Source organism: Diplotaxodon limnothrissa, linkage group LG12 (genome assembly GCF_057381915.1).
Source record: "Diplotaxodon limnothrissa isolate DT_005_m linkage group LG12, D_limnothrissa_male_GT1.1, whole genome shotgun sequence".
NCBI lineage: Eukaryota > Metazoa > Chordata > Actinopteri > Cichliformes > Cichlidae > Diplotaxodon > Diplotaxodon limnothrissa.
Window position 1 is genome coordinate 31,685,827 of NC_140607.1, and position 20,052 is coordinate 31,705,878.

At 44.5% G+C, this 20,052-nt stretch overlaps 1 protein-coding gene across 1 annotated transcript in view; it reads left to right on the plus strand.

Moving 5' to 3' along the window:
* notch1b (notch receptor 1b) overlaps positions 1–20,052 on the plus strand; it is a 43,003-nt gene that overhangs the window by 17,255 nt on the left and 5,696 nt on the right. Inside the window, exons 9-27 of the mRNA XM_085367486.1 lie at positions 1,200–1,313; positions 4,071–4,184; positions 4,301–4,534; positions 4,873–4,983; positions 6,762–6,954; positions 7,074–7,219; positions 7,331–7,444; positions 8,175–8,294; positions 8,561–8,713; positions 8,828–9,056; positions 9,560–9,761; positions 9,933–10,086; positions 10,244–10,428; positions 11,074–11,206; positions 12,034–12,291; positions 16,292–16,404; positions 16,734–17,302; positions 17,580–18,014; positions 18,233–18,381. Coding sequence (XP_085223612.1) covers positions 1,200–1,313; positions 4,071–4,184; positions 4,301–4,534; positions 4,873–4,983; positions 6,762–6,954; positions 7,074–7,219; positions 7,331–7,444; positions 8,175–8,294; positions 8,561–8,713; positions 8,828–9,056; positions 9,560–9,761; positions 9,933–10,086; positions 10,244–10,428; positions 11,074–11,206; positions 12,034–12,291; positions 16,292–16,404; positions 16,734–17,302; positions 17,580–18,014; positions 18,233–18,381 — 3,726 coding nt within the window. The remainder of the gene's footprint in view (positions 1–1,199; positions 1,314–4,070; positions 4,185–4,300; positions 4,535–4,872; positions 4,984–6,761; positions 6,955–7,073; positions 7,220–7,330; positions 7,445–8,174; positions 8,295–8,560; positions 8,714–8,827; positions 9,057–9,559; positions 9,762–9,932; positions 10,087–10,243; positions 10,429–11,073; positions 11,207–12,033; positions 12,292–16,291; positions 16,405–16,733; positions 17,303–17,579; positions 18,015–18,232; positions 18,382–20,052) is intronic.

A 20,052-nucleotide genomic window follows, 5' to 3' on the forward strand; every position in this document is an offset into this window, starting at 1 on the left:
TTTGTAAAGTCCTTTGAGGGAAATGTGTCCCATATGAATACATTTAACTTGAATTTTGTTTGTTTTGGTTAATTTCACCAAATGCAGCAAATCATATGCACTAAACAAGTCTCCTATAATCAAAAATAGGTTTTGCTTTGAACTTTAAGTAGTTCAGCTCTCACAGACCGAGCCACACTTTGAATTCAAGTGTTTTCAGTCCCATTGCTGCAAGCCCCCCACCTAGCCAGGCAGTCTGTCTTTGCAAAAGTGTGTGGAAAAAATGGATCTTTTTAAAGAACTCACTGAATGTGTGAAAGAAACTGTACTGTAATAGGATGAAGTCTTTGAAACAAGTAAATTTATGATATTTCTTCTGTAAGTGGTATTTATGCAGAATGGAAGCACAAAGTGTCAGACCATGTAAAGTTACAGAAGGCTAAAGTTACACAGTCATCATCAACTACAAAAAACTGCAGCAGGAGCTTTGTGGCTGAGCAGCTCATGTAGGTGTGATGTTGAGGTTGCCCTGTGTGTGTGTATTTTTACTTTTGCATGTCACGTAATTTGCTGTGTTCATGGGAGTTAAGAATAATAGTAGAATAACTAATTGGACAAGTAAAGTCAACAAATAAAACCCATGTGAATGACTTAGGATTCCTTTCAGAATGGGTTTGTTTTGAAGTTTAGAAATTGTTAGCTGATTAATTAATGAAATTTCTTTTTACATATTCTGAAATGTGAAGATTTGCAGTTTTGACTCTTTAGACTGAGTTATATTTAATTTTGGGGCTGATGGTCAGACTTTCAGCTCGACGACATCATCGTGGATTCTGATTGAATTTGTGTGATTTTCAAGATTTTATTAAAATGCAGCAAACAAGAAAATAGAGCTGAATTAGTTAATCTGTTAACTAAGTGTGATCAACAGCAAACTTAATATTAAAGTCACATTCAGAGGAAAAGTTACAAATATATTTTACTAAAGTATTTTCAGTTCATTGCAGTTTTACATGACATCACCTTTAGCTTAACATAAATTGGGGTCAGTTTTATAAACTAACAACTTAATAAAATAAAACAATATTTAGTTATATTCCTCAGTACTTTGTATCATTTAAACCCAGTATGTAGCGGTATATTTCTGCAGTGTGAAAGTGCTTCTAACTGTGTGTCTCCGATCAAATCTCCCTCACGGTCCTCCCTTGCTAATTGGCCAGGCTACGAGGGGGAGTTCTGCCAAATCGATACGAACGAGTGCGCCAGCAGCCCCTGCCTGAACAACGGCGAGTGTATCGACAAGACCAACGCCTTCCACTGCCAGTGCCCCACAGGTGAGGCTGCCGTACCGCTGTGGAGGGGGGAGGAGGGAGAGGGCGTGGGGCCAGGGGGCACAGAGGCTGATCTTGCTCTGTCTCGCTCTCTTCTCCTCTCAAACACAAACACACACACACACACACAAACACTGATCTGGACGGGCACTAATCCCAGCCCTGAGGCGAGCTTATGCTGGCCCGGGGAGCCCCGCACATACGCAGCAGTTGAGGAGAAGCGGTAAAAGAAAATCTATAAGGAAAGGCTTGAGGAAGTTTGAAGTTTTTGAACAAGTTTGTTATCCTTTTTATCAAGTCTGATGATCGAGCAGAAACTAAGCAAGGCTTGTGATTGCAACTGAGAACAAGAGAGAGCTAATAAGAGAAGGCAGAGCTGCTGCCACAGTCTGTAAAGTGACATTTTCTGTGTTGTGGTTGTAAATGAGGTAGTTCTTCAGCCTATTTTGAGGTATGTGGGTGTTTTCAAAACTCATACAGGAGCTTCACTGTTTGTACATGAGGTATTGATGTTTTGTTCAGGAGCAAAGGAATGCAACTTCTGAATATTGGATAGAAAAAAAGATAGAAGAGAAAGGAAGGATCTATAGACTCCCCAAATGTGTTTTTGTTTTGCATTCTTTCACTGGGATCATTGAGGTGGAAGTGATTTTTTTTTCTTCTTCTTTTTTGGAAAAGGAAAATAGCAGAGCTCAGAGTTGGGTGGATCAAAGGCAGTCTGGGTGGAGGAGAAAGATTCCTCCTGTTGAGAGAAAAAGAAAGGAAGAAGGAAAAGCAGAAAGAAAAAAAAGACATCCACAACAAGAAAGCTTTGGAATTAATAGAGAGAGGGGGCTACAAGAGTGAACACAAGAGCTTAGCGCCTAAGAAAACTCGTTGTGTGTGACAGTGAGCGAGGGCTGTGTGAGGAAGCAGCACAAAGTGGTGGTGGTGGAAGTGTTTTTTGGGAGGGTGTGTGGAGAAGTGGGTAGTGTTGAGATGCACGGACCGTTATGCCAAAGCAGGAAGGGTAGAAGGGGGGGAGGGGTTTTAACCGCTCTAGTTGAGATGTAAATTTGTCCCTGTTGCGAGTCAGGCCCAAGGCGAGGGTCCCCCTTTTCATTTCTGTACATGGAATAGCCATGGAAACCCTGCTGAGAGCCATTGAAATGTCTGATTCCAGCAGTCTGGGGATAAATCCCGCTTTGGCTGCTGAGGTGTGCGATGTGCACGGCCCTGTGCGTGGTTGCATCTCCGCTTTATCCTTTGTGTGTGTGCATACTTATGCATCTGGGAAAGAAAATCTTTTCATTAATGTCAGGAGTGCTGTTGGAGAACAGAACAGTCACATTCCTGTTAAGAAACATGCAGTTTGTACCAAGGACTGTTGTTGCTGCTGTAAACTCACAGTCCCTATCAGACTGCAAACTGTCTTGATTTATAGCACTTTTCAACACTAAAAGCACAAGTAATGCCAAAAATAACAACAACATCTCACATAAAACACCCTTTTGTACCGTTCAAATCTTTACATACATACAGCAGAAAATATCCACTTGGTATTGTGCTGTTTTTTAATAAGCTTGGAAATTTTGAAATAATAGCTTTAAGAGTTAATTCACACTTTTCTTTTTTCACAGATCTGTGTCAAGCTTTGAAAAAAGTAAAAAATAATATTTTGCTTGCCATGCTATAAAAAATCCCATTGACTACTTGGAAATTTTAGCCTAAATTATTCTTTAAATGTATGTTTTAAAGGCCACTTAAGTAGACTCTCAGCCTTAATTCATATAAGTTATATCATATAAGTAGCACAAAATAAAAGCTGGAGTGTCTAGTTTTCTAATTTTTAAAGTAGCATCAGCTTTAATCTGCTATCGACATAGTTTTGGACTGCATTGTTCTGAAAACTTTGTTAGCAGTGTCTACATTTTAGTCATCACTTCATCCGTCTGATTGCAGCCAGTTTGGGGAAGTATAAATGCTTCTAGCAGAGTCCAGTGGGAGAAATCAGCTTGCAGCTCTCCACACAAATACTTCCTCACTGGATTATCTACAACTGGTCTTTCTTTAGCTTTAAGCACCTGTATGTTCCTGTGATGTTGTGGTGATGGGGTGGGAGGGAAGTAGAACTTTTTATCTCTTCATCAGAGAACACCCTATTAGTCTTTGAGCTGTGACAAACAGGAGACGAGGAGGAAATATCTGAGAATAAGTCCAGGAAAAACAAGAAAGCCTACTGGTTGATTTTGAATGAACAACACTTTGAATACCGGAGGTTCAAAGGTCAAGCTAGCTCTTTTTGGAGGCGGGCAGGGAGTAGAGGGGGTAGTGGGGAAGGGGTGAAAGTAAGACAGGAGAATATGCATTGTGATGGAAAGGTTTTGGGGGACAAAGAAGGCAACAGGCTCAGTTTGGTGCTGCTTTGAGCAGACAGGAGGGCCTTTGTCTTTCACCCCTTGGTCAGGAGGCCTCCTAACTTTCATTCTTTCCTCATTTCTCTCCCTCTCTCCCTCCCTCCCCTATTTTAAATGAACCGATTCCCCCACTAGCTCCTCTCCCTTTGCCTCTGCTCTGAAAAGAAGTGAAAGGAGAAAATGGGGAGCTCGTAGTGCTTCACAGTTGTTAATTAACATGCAGATTTCTGATTCGCTAAGAGCTCTTATAACATAGGCTCAGGATTATGAGTGTGGCTGGTTTAAAATGAGATGTCTGTACACACACACGCACTCATTCACACACACACACGCGCACAATAACAGCTTTTTGTTGTTTTTCCAGGCTTCAGTGGGAACCTCTGCCAGATAGACATTGATGAGTGTGCCAGCACGCCGTGCAAAAATGGCGCCAAATGCACAGATGGACCCAACAAATATACCTGCGAGTGCACTGAAGGTATTCACGCTTAACATAAATTATAATAATTGTAAAAGGAGCCAAGACCTTTAAAATATAACAACATTTCACAAATTAATGTGTCAGTTAAAACAGACATCAACTCTTTTTCCTAGGTTACACTGGGAAGCACTGTGAGACAGACATAAACGAATGTTACTCCGACCCTTGCCACTATGGCTCCTGCATTGATGGCCTGGCCTCGTTCAGCTGCCAGTGCAAGCCCGGGTTCACCGGTCGGCTTTGTGAGACCAACATCAATGAGTGTCTGAGCCAGCCGTGCAGGTACGGAGGCACCTGCCAGGACAGGGAGAACAGCTATATCTGCGTCTGTCCCAAGGGAACAACAGGTAAGGATCACACACAGGAGATACAAGCGTAACATTTTACCCCTCAGCCATAAAAAGGCTGATGAGATATTGTTGTCACTCCACTGGCAGCATGGACACTCAAGTTTGTGAATGCAATAACGTGAAAACAAGGCAACGTAGGATTGATAGCACAGCTGCATCTACTAAAAATCTTGGATGAGTTTGAATCTCAGTGACCTGAATCTTAAGGTCAAGTTTTCTAAAAATCTTGTGAATGCAAAAACTCAAGAAGGAAGTCACCTAGGATTTTCACATTTATACCATAAATGTTGGGCACCAGTATTTTTTTTTTAATCTAAAAAACAACTTTCTTCCAGGAATCAACTGTGAAACCAACATCGATGACTGCAAGAGCAATCCCTGTGATTACGGGACCTGCAATGACAAGATCAATGGCTACGAGTGCGCCTGTGAACCTGGCTACACTGGTAAACTGGAGTTCATAGTTCTATTGATTTCAATATAGGAAACAGGAAACAGGAAGTTGTGATTCAGATCATGGTTGCAAGAAGGAACACAGTAGTTTTGAAATAACTCTAATGAATCTTAGAGTTTGATTGTTGACTGCATGTTAAAACATCAGATTTAAAGAAAGAAAACAAATACTGCAAATCAAGCAGTATGAGCCTTAGACATTAGCTTCAGTACTCTGATGTTAACATGTAGGCTCTTGTTTGTATTTTCATACAATTGTAGTCACTGCAGTAAATACGATCCAAGGTAGATATGATACAAGATGCCTTTGTATCATAGCATCTGTCACAGATATGGATAACATCCAGAAGAAATGTGCATTTATTGACAGTCAGTTTCTGAGATATCTCTGTAAATGGCAAAAATCAGAAACATCTCAACTCCCCATAGATATTAAGCACTAGCTGTCCTAATACCATCGGGGACCCACTATGGATTGATTGCAGAAAACCCTCCTGGGGACCCTGCATGAGTAAAACTGCTCTGGGCTCTATATGGGCTAGCCTACTCGTTTTTACTTTGACTGTTTTAATAACTCTAAAAGAGACTTTGAGGCTGATTATGTTACACTAGGAAATTTGCTGTGTAACAAGTGCAAAGGTGATAACCCAAAATCCTCCCAGGAGAATGGGAGGGAGATGGTGATACTGAGGGAAATTGTGATAGTATAAGTTTTCTATTTTTCCCTGATCTGGCAGGAAAACCTAGAAAACAGATTTAACCTAAACTAACAGGTTTCAGCCTAAATTCTGAATGAGGTTAGATTTTCCAGATAATGGCTTGCTAGATTAGTGGAAATGAATAATCACATTTTCACAACATCTTTCAAAATATGCAGTTTCCTGAAAATTCTTTGATTTTACCACATTTTTCTGATATATTACACATTTTGTGTTTGAAGGAACATAAAAACTCTTGGATCATTCCAGATAGAGGATTTTTTTTAGTTTTCCAAAAAAATTAATTTCAAATAGATTAAATCTAGTGAAGATTGATGTTAGGATATTTGTTGTTCAAATAGATAAAGTGGAATTGCATGATCTTTGGTTTACTGCCACAAACTAATGCACTGGAAAAGCCCATCTTTTCCAAATATATAGCCAGGTTAAACATAACATCTGTCTGAAGTAAAAAGTGGGCAAACGAGTGCTTAAGGTGCAGCATCAGAGGATTCAAAGGTCCTGATGGGGAGGGTGACAGATGGCGAGCGAGTGCGCACGCTCCTCTGAGGCTCGACCGGTGTCACTTTCCAGCTCCACCCTGTCCCCAACCTGCTGCTGTTCGGACAAGCAAGCTGCCCTCCCGCACAAAGAGAGGACACACACACACTCTGGCACACAGGGCCAGTGGGGATTTGAGCAGGAGAAAAGATTCCCTGAAAGATTCCTGAAAGTTGAGCTTTTAAAAGCTTGGAAGCCGGTCCCTGCTTTAAAGCTAAATGGGCTGCCTTTATGCTACGCATGACACGGGCCTGAATGGCATCAACGCTTCAAGTCGCCGACAAAGGCCGCCTTTAAAGCCGTATGTTTCTGGAAATTGATACATTCGCTGTGTTGATATATAGACTTGATTGTGTGGAGGCTTTGTGTGCAGCTGTTCAGCGTTTTCATGTAATACATCAAAACTGTTGGAGTGTAAAAATGATTGCAGTGATTTCAGCACCCATCCTTTCACTGTTTATAAACTCATGGAGACTCATGATGTCAGGAAGTAAAGCGAAATATCTGTTTAGGTGCCATGTGCAACATAAACATCAACGAGTGCGCGAGCAACCCCTGTCACAACGGCGGCACCTGTATCGACGGCATCAACAGCTTCACCTGCCAGTGTCCAGATGGTTACCATGACACCACCTGTTTCTCCCAAGTCAATGAGTGCCTCAGCAATCCCTGCATCCATGGTCACTGCGAGGACAAGATAAATGGGTGAGGCGGTCTATAAACATTTTTCAGGGGCAGGGCAGTGACAATAAACAAGTTTCCCCAGATTTCCAACAAGAAATTTTTTCCTTTATCGATGATGTTTGTCTTTTACTCCTCGTCAGCTATAAATGCCTGTGTGACTCTGGCTGGAGCGGCAAAAACTGCGACATCAACAACAATGAGTGTGAATCCAACCCGTGTATGAACGGAGGCACCTGCAAGGACATGACCAGCGGATACGTCTGCACCTGTCGCATGGGCTTCACTGGTCAGTATTTGTTAGCATGTGTCGATGAGCTTCGTTTAGTGTCATTCGAACCGTACAGTTTCACTGCTAACCACCACTTGAACTGAAATGTGTTTAATTTATTGCATGCAGGACCAAATTGCCAGAACAACATCAACGAATGTGCCTCCAATCCCTGCCTTAACCAGGGGACCTGCATTGACGACGTTGCAGGGTACAAGTGCAACTGTATCCTGCCTTACACGGGTATGAAAATATTATTGAAAATATTTGATACACCCATGTGTTGGCCTGGCGTTCTGGCATTTCCTTGCTGTGGGAGACAGTTTCCACCGGCTGTTGGGCAAAGAGGAAAATGTGTGGCGGATGAAATAGCTCTTGAGTAAAGTTCAGCAGCAAGACTTCCTCAGGGCTCAAAGACACCAAACCTCTGACTCACTGTGCTCCTCTGTGATCCACAAGCATCCGTGATGGGAGCTGGGAAACATTTTAATGTCATTTTAATGTCATCTGGCTTAGTATTTAATCAAACACATAACCATGGGAAGTTTAAGGGCAAATTGTTCTTATATTTGTCTTGTATATTTTTTTGGAAAAATCCACAGCGCTTTGAATACTAAAAGACTCTTGCTTGGCTTGGGGTGGGAACGGGTTGCTTGACACATTTCCTGTTTGCCTGCTTCCTGTCTCACAGAACAGCAAATGGCTTCACAATGGCCGGAAACTGGAGCCGACTTCCTGTATTAGCAGTATGTTATGGAAACAGATAGGGAAATATCTCCACAGGCCTCAAATACTGACAGAACCTGGCTAAAATCTTCTGATAGCATTGATTGAAAGATGATTCTGTGTCCATTTGGATTGGGTTATCTCCAAGTTCATGACTCCTGCGTGGTATCACATAGTGACAGATAAATGTTAAACAGAGTTTAATTCAGTTAACGGTGTATTTCTTTCTTGCGTTTGCACACTACAGGAGAGAACTGTGAAACTCTGATGGCCCCCTGTAGCTCCAAACCCTGCAAGCATGGAGGACTGTGTCAGGAATCAGAGGACTATCTGAACTTCTCTTGTGTCTGTCCTGAAGGATGGCAAGGTAATTATTAATGTCTGCATATATGAGTACCTTCCAGGAATGAGTAAGAGGTCATAGAAAAGGTCAAAAAGGACTCAGAGAGCAGCCTTTTTAGAGAACAGAAGTACACATGTAAATGTTAAATGTTAATTTAATACAAACATTTCTAATAAGAGATCCTTGGATTGTAATCAAGATGATTATGTTCTTAATTTCATACTTACTGTGCCAGCATTTGAAGAAGTATATAATATTTGCTTTCTGTTTCCTCTCCTAATCCCTTCTAGGTCAAACCTGCGAGGTGGACATCAAAGAGTGTGTGAAGAATCCCTGTCGCAATGGAGCAACCTGCCAGAACACTTTGGGCAGTTACCACTGCAGCTGCAAACCGGGCTTTACCGGACGCAACTGCGAAAACAACATTGACGACTGCAAGCCCAGTAAGTTCATCAGTCCTTCTCCCTTTATGTGTTTCCTCTTCGTGTCCATTGATGAAAGTGCACACAAGCAGCACAATAAGAACATAAAGTTGAGTCTAATGCTTCCACCTGCAGACCCCTGTAGCAACGGAGGGCTCTGTAATGACGAGGTGAACGGCTTCCTGTGCACCTGCCCGGCCGGCTTTCGCGGAACAAGGTGCGAGGAGGACATCAACGAGTGTGAGAGCAACCCCTGTAAGAACGGAGCCAACTGCACTGACTGTGTCAACAGCTACACCTGCACCTGCCCGCTCGGCTTCAGTGGCATTCATTGTGAAAATAACACTCCTGACTGCACTGAGAGGTACAGAGCTCACAGAAGGTTTTGTTTGCTTGATTTAAACCCCACAGACATTGCCACTGTGTCATTGTGAGTAATCTCTTCAAGATCAGCAGGTTCACTTTCTGCGCTTTGGAGTTGTAATCTTTGTTTTCTTGTCCACTACTGCCCCCTCTGGTGAAATATTGATATACAACAGTAGGTTTCAACATAGTAGTTTGCTTTTACATTAAATTAATGTGTAGCTCTAATGTTTTTTGCAAAAATGGCCGAAGCATTAGTTCTGCTCTATTCAGTCAGTTTTAAAATGTGTGAAAAAAAATGTGTGGGGAAAAGTGTGAAATTGAAGTAGAGCAATGCTGCAACAAAAATGTTTGTTCTGGGTGAACTTTCTGTGAATCAGATATAAATTTGCCTGCAGCTCATATAATGAGAGCTGTATTGATTTACTCTCATTTCCCTAAAAAGCTGTAGAATATTTTAACCCTAATTTGATGCGCTGACGTCTGTTATTTTTTTCCCTACAGCTCCTGCTTCAACGGTGGCACCTGTGTGGATGGCATCAATGCCTTCACATGTTTATGCCCACCAGGCTTCACCGGGAGCTACTGTCAACATGATATCAATGAGTGTGACTCCAAACCCTGCCTGAATGGCGGTACCTGCCAGGACAGCTATGGGACTTACAAATGCACCTGCCCACACGGTTACACAGGACTAAACTGTCAGGTAGGAGGAGCTAGTAGAACAAAGTTATTCTGATTGTCTTCAAGGCTCCCTGCGTTTTAACCGTAAAATGAGCAAATTACATCTGTCTGGCATATTGAATTGATAAATAACATATGCATACTGCATTAACACCGCACAGTCAACATCTGTTACTTTTATTATGCTTTTCAGAACCTGGTTCGTTGGTGTGACTCGTCTCCTTGTAAAAACGGGGGAACTTGCTGGCAGACAGACACCACATACAGCTGTGGGTGTGAGACTGGATGGACGGGCCTTTATTGTGACGTCCCAAGTGTTTCCTGTGAGGTGGCAGCCAAACAGAGAGGTGAGAGGTTTCAAAAGCCTTGTTATGCCAGGTGTTTTTTTTAACAATGTTTAGCCTGTTAAACTTAGAATATCACGTCGTATATTATTTGCCGATTACTGACAAAATATAAAGAATTTTATTACAACACTTCCATCATCTTTTGCTATCCATTTAGGAGTCGATGTTGCGCATCTTTGTCATAACTCGGGTCAGTGTCTGGACGCAGGAAATGTTCACTACTGCCACTGTCAGGTGGGATACACCGGGAGCTACTGTGAGGAGCAGGTAGATGAATGCACACCGAACCCGTGCCAAAACGGCGCCACCTGCACCGACTTTCTGGGCGGATACACCTGCAAGGTAAAAACTGCGAAGAGAACGTTTTTATCCCTTTGCTATCTATGTTCAGATTTGTTTTTATGTGTCTATTTTTTTACATAAATTTGGTGCACCATGGCACATATGTACTGCATTTTTTTCAAGTTTAGTATGTTATTTATATTTTATGGCAACTTTTGGTTGTTCTAACAAACATTACTTGGAGACATTTATAGTTAAACACATTTCTTGTGGTGACTGTATAACTCTAGATGTGTGCTTCTTTGCAGAAATATTTTTACTCTTAAAGCTACAACTCATTAATATATCTTCTATATTATATGATATTAACCTGCTTTTTAACTAACTGTCGGAGGCATTCAACTAAGAAGTGGTAATTGTAGCTGTTCATTGAATTTAAGTTTAAGGCAGACATCCTTTCTGCTGCAGTCCTAATGAAGAGGTTTGCTTATAAATAGAAAACAAACAGCTTGGTTATGTTAATCTTCTCCGGAGTAAAGGATCTTCTGGCCTTGGCAGGATGGAGGCCAGAAAACAGCCAGGTAAACAAAAAACATCTTTGTTTCATGTCAGACATCGATTAACTTTCCCCTCTCTTCTCTCGCTGTCCCGCTCTTCCTTCTTCCTTCTATTCCTCTTTCGTCTTTTATTCCCTCTCTTCCTCAGTGCATGCCAGGATACTTGGGGACCAACTGCTCTGTGGAGATCAATGAATGTTTCTCCCAGCCGTGCCAGAACGGGGGCACCTGCATTGACCTGATCAATACCTACAAATGCTCCTGTCCCCGGGGAACCCAAGGTCAGCAGACCCCACGCACACTCCTCCACACCTCTCTGCCTCTCCATTCTCTCCTACTTGTCTCCACGCTTCATTAATTAGGGCTTAACAGCACCCCGGGCATAAAAGCTCCACCTCCCGTCTTGGCTCCATCTCTTCCTCTACTTGTCAAGTACTCTATTGATTTTTCTCTCAGACATGAAGGGAGCGTGTGTGTTTTAGGTCAGTCTAAAGTGGCAATAGAGTTGGTTTTCCTAAAACAGCCAACATGTTGTTGGAAATTTGAAGATTAAAAAAGTTTTTTTTTTAAAACAAATTCAGGTCAGTATTTAAAAATGGTTCTAAACGTCTTGACTTTAATCATTTTTGGTCAGTTTCAAGGTCTGGTTTAACCTAAAGCCATTTACACTGGAAAAGCAGAGCACTTTGACTCTCTGTTTATTTGTGGACTTTTTAAATCTGTTTTTGGATCTCTGAAATCTTTTCTTACTCGAAACATTAAAATGTTACTATATAAAACTCTTCATACAACATGCCCTGATGTATCTCTTCAAACTTAACTACTGTTTTTTTTTATGTCTTTGTAGACATGTCTATCTTTTTGTTTTTCAAAGTCCAGACCTAATTTCATACCCTTTATCCAAAATTTCCTCTATAAAGGGACACTAATATCTGCAATTTACTGGAAAATGACAGAATAGAAAGCAAATGACCTGCTGACAGTTTGTTAAAGTCATAACCGCTTTTGGTGATTCTCAAAATGATATATTGTTCATGTTCTTTATTTAAATGAATGCACATTACTTAACATTGTTGATTCCCCCTTACTCTTCCATTGCAATCTTCAGGTGTTCACTGTGAGATCAATGTGGACGACTGCACTCCCTTCACTGACCCAGTCACCAAAGAGCCAAAGTGCTTCAACAAAGGCAAGTGTGTGGATGGAGTCGGAGGCTACCACTGCATCTGCCCTCCGGGATATGTTGGGGAGCGCTGTGAGGGAGACGTGAACGAGTGTCTGTCAAACCCCTGTGACCCGCGTGGAACGCACAGCTGCATCCAGCTCACCAACAACTACCGCTGCGAGTGTCGCACCGGATACACGGGTAAACAGCTTAGAGAGTATATTAAAGAGTTTGAGGGGGGATATGTTAGCCTGCCTTTTTGGCTGGTATTTTCTTTGCACTCACTGTTTAAACTGCCCTCATCATTCAGTTTGCATGTTTGTACTACACACAGCATATAAAAGATGGACATAACCAAAGTGAGATCAGCCGTTTAAAGTTTATGGAAGCTTTGAGTTTCTGCTTTTCACCATTGCAAATTTATCTTTTTTAAAGCAAACTTTTGGACAAGAGAGTAGCAATGATCAGATTATGCTGCCTTGGTTAACAAGATGAGCTATTATTAATTGAGTTGCTAATTTTGATTAGCTTAAACCATCCATCCATCCATCAATCTTCATCCGCTTTGTCCGGGGCCGGGTCGCGGGGGCAGCAGCCTAAGCAAAGAGGCCCAGACCTCTCTCTCCCCAGCCACCTCCTCCAGCTTGTCCGGGGGAATACCAAGGCGTTCCCAGGCCAGCCGAGAGATATAATCTCTCCAGCGTGTCCTGGGTCTGCCCCGGGGCCTCCTCCCGGTGGGACATGCCTGGAACACCTCACCCAGGAGGCGCCCAGGGGGCATCCTTGTCAGATGCCCGAACCACCTCAGCTGGCTCCTTTCAATGTGGAGCAGCAGCTGCTCTACTCTGAGCCCCTCCCGGATAGCCGAACTTCTCACCCTATCTCTAAGGGAGAGGCCAGCCACCCTTCGGAGGAAGCTCATTTCTGCCGCTTGTATCCGCGATCTCGTTCTTTCGGTCACTACCCACAGCTCGTGGCCATAGGTGAGGGTAGGGACGTAGATCGACCGGTAAATTGAGAGCTTCGCTTTTACACTCAGCTCCCTCTTCACCACGACGGACCGGTGCAGCGTCCGCATTACTGCAGCTGCAGCCCCAATCCGTCTGTCGATCTCCGGCTCCCTTCTCCCATCACTCGCGAACAAGACCCCGAGATACTTGAACTCCTCCACTTGTGGCAGGAACTCATCCCCGACCCGGAGTGGGCACTCCACCCTTTTCCGGCTGAGAACCATGGCCTCAGATTTGGAGGTGCTGATCCTCATTCCCGCTGCTTCACACTCGGCTGCGAACCGCTCCAGTGCGAGCTGGAGGCCTTCACCCGATGAAGCCAACAGAACCACATCATCTGCAAAAATCAGAGATGAGATTCTGAGGCCACCAAAGCGAAAGCCCTCCGCCACTTGGCTGCGCCTAGAAATCCTGTCCATAAAAATTATGAACAGAACCGGAGACAAAGGGCAGCCCTGGCGAAGCCCATCACCCACCGGGAACGAGTCCAACTTATTGCCGGCAATGCGAACCAAGCTCTTGCAACGGTTGTATAGGGATCGAATGGCCCGTAGCAATGGGCCAGACACCCCATATTCCCGCAACACCTCCCACAGGACACCCCGAGGGACACGGTCGAATGCCTTCTCCAAGTCCACAAAACACATGTAGACTGGTTGGGCAAACTCCCATGCACCCTCAAGTATCCTGGAGAGGATAAAGAGCTGGTCCAGTGTTCCGCGACCAGGACGAAAACCGCATTGTTCCTCCTGTATCCGAGGTTCGACTAACGGACGAACTCTCCTTTCCAGCACCCTGGCATAGACTTTCCCAGGGAGGCTGAGGAGTGTGATCCCCCTGTAGTTGGAACACACCCTCCGGTCCCCTTTCTTAAAGATGGGGACCACCACCCCGGTCTGCCAGTCCACAGGTACTGCCCCTGATCTCCACGCAACATTGCAGAGGCGTGTCAACCAGGACAGCCCTACAACGTCCAGAGCCTTCAGGAACTCGGGGCGGACCTCATCAACACCAGGGGCTCTGCCACCAAGGAGTTGTTTAACTGCCTCAGTGACCTCGCCCCCGGAAATTGGCGGGTCATTCCCCTCATCCCCAGACTCTGCTTCCTCCTCGGAAGACGTGTCAGTGGGATTAAGGAGGTCCTCGAAGTATTCCTTCCACCGCCTGACAATTTTCTCAGTCGACGTCAGCAGCGCTCCGCCAGCACTATACACAGTGCAGGTAGAGCACCGCTTTCCCCTCCTGAGACGTCTGACGGTTTGCCAGAATCTCTTCGAGGCAGTCCGAAAGTCTTTTTCCATGGCCTCTCCGAACTCCTCCCACACCCGAGTTTTTGCTTCAGCCACTGCCCGAGCCGCATTCCGCTTGGCCTGTCGATACCTGTCGGCTGCCTCCGGAGTCCCACAGGCTAACCAAGCCCGATAGGACTCCTTCTTCAGCCTGGTGGCTCCCTTCACCTCTGGTGTCCACCATTTGGTTCGGGGATTACCACCACGGCAGGCACCCACCACCTTGCGGCCGCAGCTCAATGCAGCAGCTTCGGCAATGGAGACTCTGAACATGGTCCATTCGGACTCAATGTCCCCAGTCTCCCTCGGAATGCTGTCGAAGCTCCGCTGGAGGTGTGCGTTGAAGATCTCACGGACTGGGGCCTCTGCTAGACGTTCCCAGCACACCCTCACTATGCGTTTAGGTGCACCAGGTCTGTCCAGCGTCCTCCCCCGCCACCTGATCCAACTCACCACCAGGTGGTGATCAGTTGACAGCTCAGCCCCTCTCTTTACCCGAGTGTCCAGAACATATGGTCGCAGGTCTGCTGATACGATTACACAATCGATCATCGACCTACGGCCTAGAGCGTCCTGGTGCCACGTGCACTTATGGACACTCTTATGTTCGAACAGGGTGTTCGTTATGGCCAAACTGTGGTTAGCACAGAAGTCCAATAACAGAGCACCGCTCGGGTTCAGATCAGGGAGGCCGTTCCTCCCAATCACGCCCCTCCAGGTCTCGCTGTCGTTACCCACGTGAGCATTGAAGTCTCCCAGCAGGACAACAGAGTCTCCAGGTGGAGCACCCTCCAGCACCCCCCCAGGGACTCTAAGAAGGCTGGGTACTCTGAACTGCCACTCGGCGCATAAGCGCAGATGACAGTCAGGACCCGTTCCCCGACCCTAAGGCGCAGGGAACAAACCCTCTCGTCCACCGGGAAAAACCCCAACGTACCGGCAGCAAGCCGAGGGGATATTAGGATACCCGCCCCAGCCCGCCGCCTCTCACCAGGGGCAACTCCAGACTGAGACAGAGTCCAGCCCCTCTCCAGGAGACTGGTTCCAGAGCCCAAGCCATGTGTAGAGGTGAGCCCGACTATATCTAGCCGGTACCTCTCAACCTCACGCACTAACTCAGGCTCCTTCCCCACCAGAGAGGTGACATTCCATGTCCCTATTGCCAGTCTTGGCAGCCGGGGGTCAGTCCGCCAGGGCCGCCGCTCCTGGCCGCCACCCGGCACACAATGCACCCGACCCCTATGGCGCCTCCTGCGGGTGGTGGGCCTGCGGGAGGATGGGCCCATGTCTCCTCTTCGGGCTGTGCCCGGCCGGACCCCATGGACTAAGGCCCGGCCACCAGACGCTCGCCCTCGGGCACCCTCCCCGGGCCTGGCTCCAGGGCGGGGCCCCGGTAACCCTATCCCGGGCAGGGTAAACTGTTCCCTCGGTGTCCTTTTCATAAGGGTCTTATGAATCGCTCTTTGTCTGGTCCCTCACCCAGGGCCAATTTGCCATGGGAGACCCTACCAGGGGGCAAAAGCCCCCAGACAACATAGCCCCTGGGATCCCTGGGACACACAAACCCCTCCACCACGATAAAGTAGCGATTCAAGCTTAAACCATGCTTAAAATAAAAAGTACTTGCCAGAACAAAATAACAGGCAAAATGAATGTCATGTTGTGTTCAATATTATTTGCATGTAGCAACTGAGACCATAGTCTAATCAGGAAAGTGTTTACTGAAGTCAAGTGAAAATCAAATTGCAATGATGCAAGATGCAGGAGTCAGTCCCTGCTGCTGCACATCTTTTATATACAGTGTTTGTTGATCTAAAACGTACTGGTGTGACATTAACCTTACAATTATAATGAGGAATGAAAATGAAATGACAAACCTTTTTGTGTGTGACACCTCTGTAGGTCAGCGTTGTGACACTGTGTTCGATGGCTGTAAGAGCAAACCTTGTCGTAATGGAGGCACCTGTGCTGTGGCCAGTAATACACCACATGGCTTCATCTGCAAATGTCCTCCTGTGAGTACACACTCTCGGAAATATACACAGACCTCTGTCACTCATAAGAAAGTTGTAATAAAAGAGCAAAAATTCCTCTTAATATTATCTAAATGTTGACTGTAACTTTTAAAAGAGACATACAGAAGGCGATGTGATGCTTCCATAATGGGAAATATACTTTTTTACTAATATTTGATCTAAATTAGCCCTCTTGGCTTTAATCATAGATAGCCTGATATTGGCTTGAATTTTAGTTTTCAGGAATAAGACAGATTGCTTATATTCATATCAGTCTAATTTATTTAATATATAATAAGCATAAATCATATATATTATTCTTCCTGTAGGGCTTTACTGGCTCCACGTGTGAATACGACTCCCAGACCTGCGGCAGCCTTCACTGTCGCAATGGAGGCACATGCATCTCCGGTCATAAGAGTCCCACGTGTCTCTGTGCTCCATTATTCACTGGACCTGAATGCCAATATCCCACTGACAGTCCCTGTTATTCGAACCCCTGTTACAACGGCGGCACGTGTGAATACACCTCAGAGGAGCCGTACTACCACTGTGAATGCCCAGCTAACTTCAACGGCCTCCGCTGCCATATCCTGGATTACAGCTTCCCGGGAGGGTCTGGCCACAACATCCCGCCACCCCCAGTGGACGTCCCCTGCGGGATCCCGCAGTGTGAAGAGCGCAAGTACAACAAGCACTGCGATGTGTCCTGTAACAACCATGAGTGCGGCTGGGACAACGGCGACTGCTCGCTCAATTTCAACGATCCGTGGAAGAACTGCTCGGCCGCTCTGCAGTGCTGGCGATACTTCAATGATGGGAAGTGTGACTCACAGTGTGACAATGCTGGATGTCTGTATGATGGGTTTGACTGCCAGAACTTGGAAGGACAGTGCAAGTAAGTGTATTTAAGTGAAATAAGAGTTAGCTTAGCTTCATAAAATATCCAGTTAAATATCTTAAAATCTATTTGTCTTGCTTGGTGTGCTGCTAATTAGATGCTGAGAAGAACAAACAGGATAGAGAACTACAGTGATAAAACTGTCTTTGATACAACAGTTCATTATTTTCCAGTAGAGCTGTAGGTAGTTTCTGTGTCATATACTTCTTCTTTTAAGCATATATGTGCAATTAAGAGATATTTAATTGGGCCTTTGCATCCAATTTTTTTGCAGCCCTCTCTATGACCAGTACTGCAAGGATCACTACGCCGATGGCCATTGCGACCAGGGCTGCAACAACGCAGAGTGCGAGTGGGATGGCCTGGACTGTGCCAGCAACATGCCTGAGAAGCTAGCCGTGGGCCAGCTGGTCCTGGTTGTCCACATCACCCCTGAACACCTCCTCAATAACTCCTTCGGCTTCCTGCGCGAGCTGAGCCGCGTGCTCCGAACCAATGTGGTATTCAAGAAGGATACAAAGGGGGAAATGATGGTCTACCCATATTATGGGAACGAACATGAGCTGAAAAAGTACAACGTCAAGCGTTCAGTGGACTCTTGGTCAGAGGTTCCTGGCAAAGTGCTGAATGTGGTCAAGAGGAGCCTGTATGACTTGGCTGGTGACAGCAAGAGAGCAAAGAGGGAGCTGGATCATTTGCAGATCAAAGGGTGAGAAGGCATTTCTGAAAATATTTCAGTCATTAACCTGCAAATTGTTCAGATCATTTTCTTCCATTATCTGTCATTTTATATGCTCATCTTTGTTTTTGGATTTAGTTTTTTCTTTTTGGGGGGGTTTAAGAAGATTTTTATTTCTTTGCGGAAGCTAATTAGATTCAGAAAAATGATAAAGTCTGGAGTCACTTTGTGTTTTCTTCACTCTCTAGTTCAATTGTCCACTTGGAGGTGGACAACCGTCAGTGCTTCCAACAATCCACCGAGTGTTTCCAGAGCACAAGTGATGCTGCAGCGTTCCTTGGGGCTTTGGAGTCCAGTGGCAAACTGGATGTACCTTTCACCATTGAAGCTGTTTACAGTAAGTATATTTAATAGGTATCTGCATGACTTAAAAAGTCTGTATGCATTCTTGGCTTTCCAAAAAATAGAACTCTCTATAAAAAAATAAAGCAAAAGCAAATTTTGACTGCAGCTTGTCAAATTCTGGACACTTTTTACCAAAGATATTTGATCTAAAGCAGCTGCTTCATATTTTCATATATTGTGTGATGAAACTTTTCTAATCAATGTACACTCAATGGAAAAGTCTATTGATTTTGTGTATTTTCCATACTGTTAACAAATCACAAGAAAAAAACAAAGCCATCATTGACTCCTATTAAAAACGTAGTGGGCCTCAGGTTGTACTGCATATTTCTTTATCAGGCCAAACCTCCACTTGAATAGATTTGATGTAGCCTGCAAAGCCCAGGCAAATATTTTTATTCCTAAAATTTCAAAACTTCTTGATTAACATGTAAAAAACATGTTCATTTATCTCTGTTCATGTATAATTGTTGGTTTAGTCTTTTTTTTTTTAATTGGATCTTTTTATAAACGAAAACATAAAATCGACTACACTCCTTAAATGTTGTATGCAAATACAACATTAGTGTATCTTACACACTGGTAATCATTTTCATTTCTGTGCAAACCCAAGGTTTCTTGAAGACAGTCTAAAATGTAAAACAGGATCGCACAAATTAGCTTGATTGTTTGTAAAGTAAAATAAATGTCATTAGTAGTATGAGGACTAAAACATGAAAAATCACTGATGGGGTTTTTTAAGGTGTCTCGTGGTGTCCACACGTACAGAACATACTCGGATTAGACACATGCTCTTTCATGCTCACGCTCGAAGCAAATGTATCCGACGTGGCCTCTGGTCGGGTCCTAACCTTACAACTCTTTGATTGTGTATTTGTTATGCAGCCGTGAACAAATGCAGTTGTGAATCTCTTGGCCTAAACAATGAGTCCTCCCCTTGGTGTAAATCCAATGGCTTGAGGCTCCAAAATGGTTAATTGCCGTAAATCAACTCATCCAACCTCCCCCCGCCTCCAAAATCACATAACATAACCGTATCTGTCTGTTTCTCAGACATGTACACATATACGTCCACGGATATCACACTCGCACACATGCACGCACACGCACTTCATCCCACAGTGTGAGGGGCTGCTGCAACCTTCACCTCGCTGAATGTAATACCAGGACTTAATGTATCTCTGAGGGTTTAGGTTGGGGGAGTTTATCATTTCAAAATCGTTAGTGGAAAAAAAGAGAAGGGGAAAAATTGATCGGGAGTGTGCTAGAAGTTGGGAGTCTTTGTTATCTCGAAAATCCTAATAAATCCTTCGTCTTTACAGCTTAAAGTGCGTGCAGTAATTTGAAGTTCATTAATCCCCCTCCCTTTTTTCTCTTAAAGAAGAAATGGTAAAGTTGTCTCTTGGTACCCTGGGCTGAAAAGAGAGAGAGGAGGTGGTGGTGGTGTACTTTTCTCCCCCTTTTCTTTTTTTTTTTATCACGCCCCATCCCTTTTTTTTCTTTTTTTGATGAAAAGTGGTTAGCAATTCTGATTATTACTGAATAGATAGAAGAAGCTAGCTTTACAAACGGTGAGGATCGTCAGTCCATTTCAGACACTGGCTGCGTTTTGGAGTGGGATCCGCGGGGCGAAGGAGAGCCGGACTAGCTCTGCTCGAACACT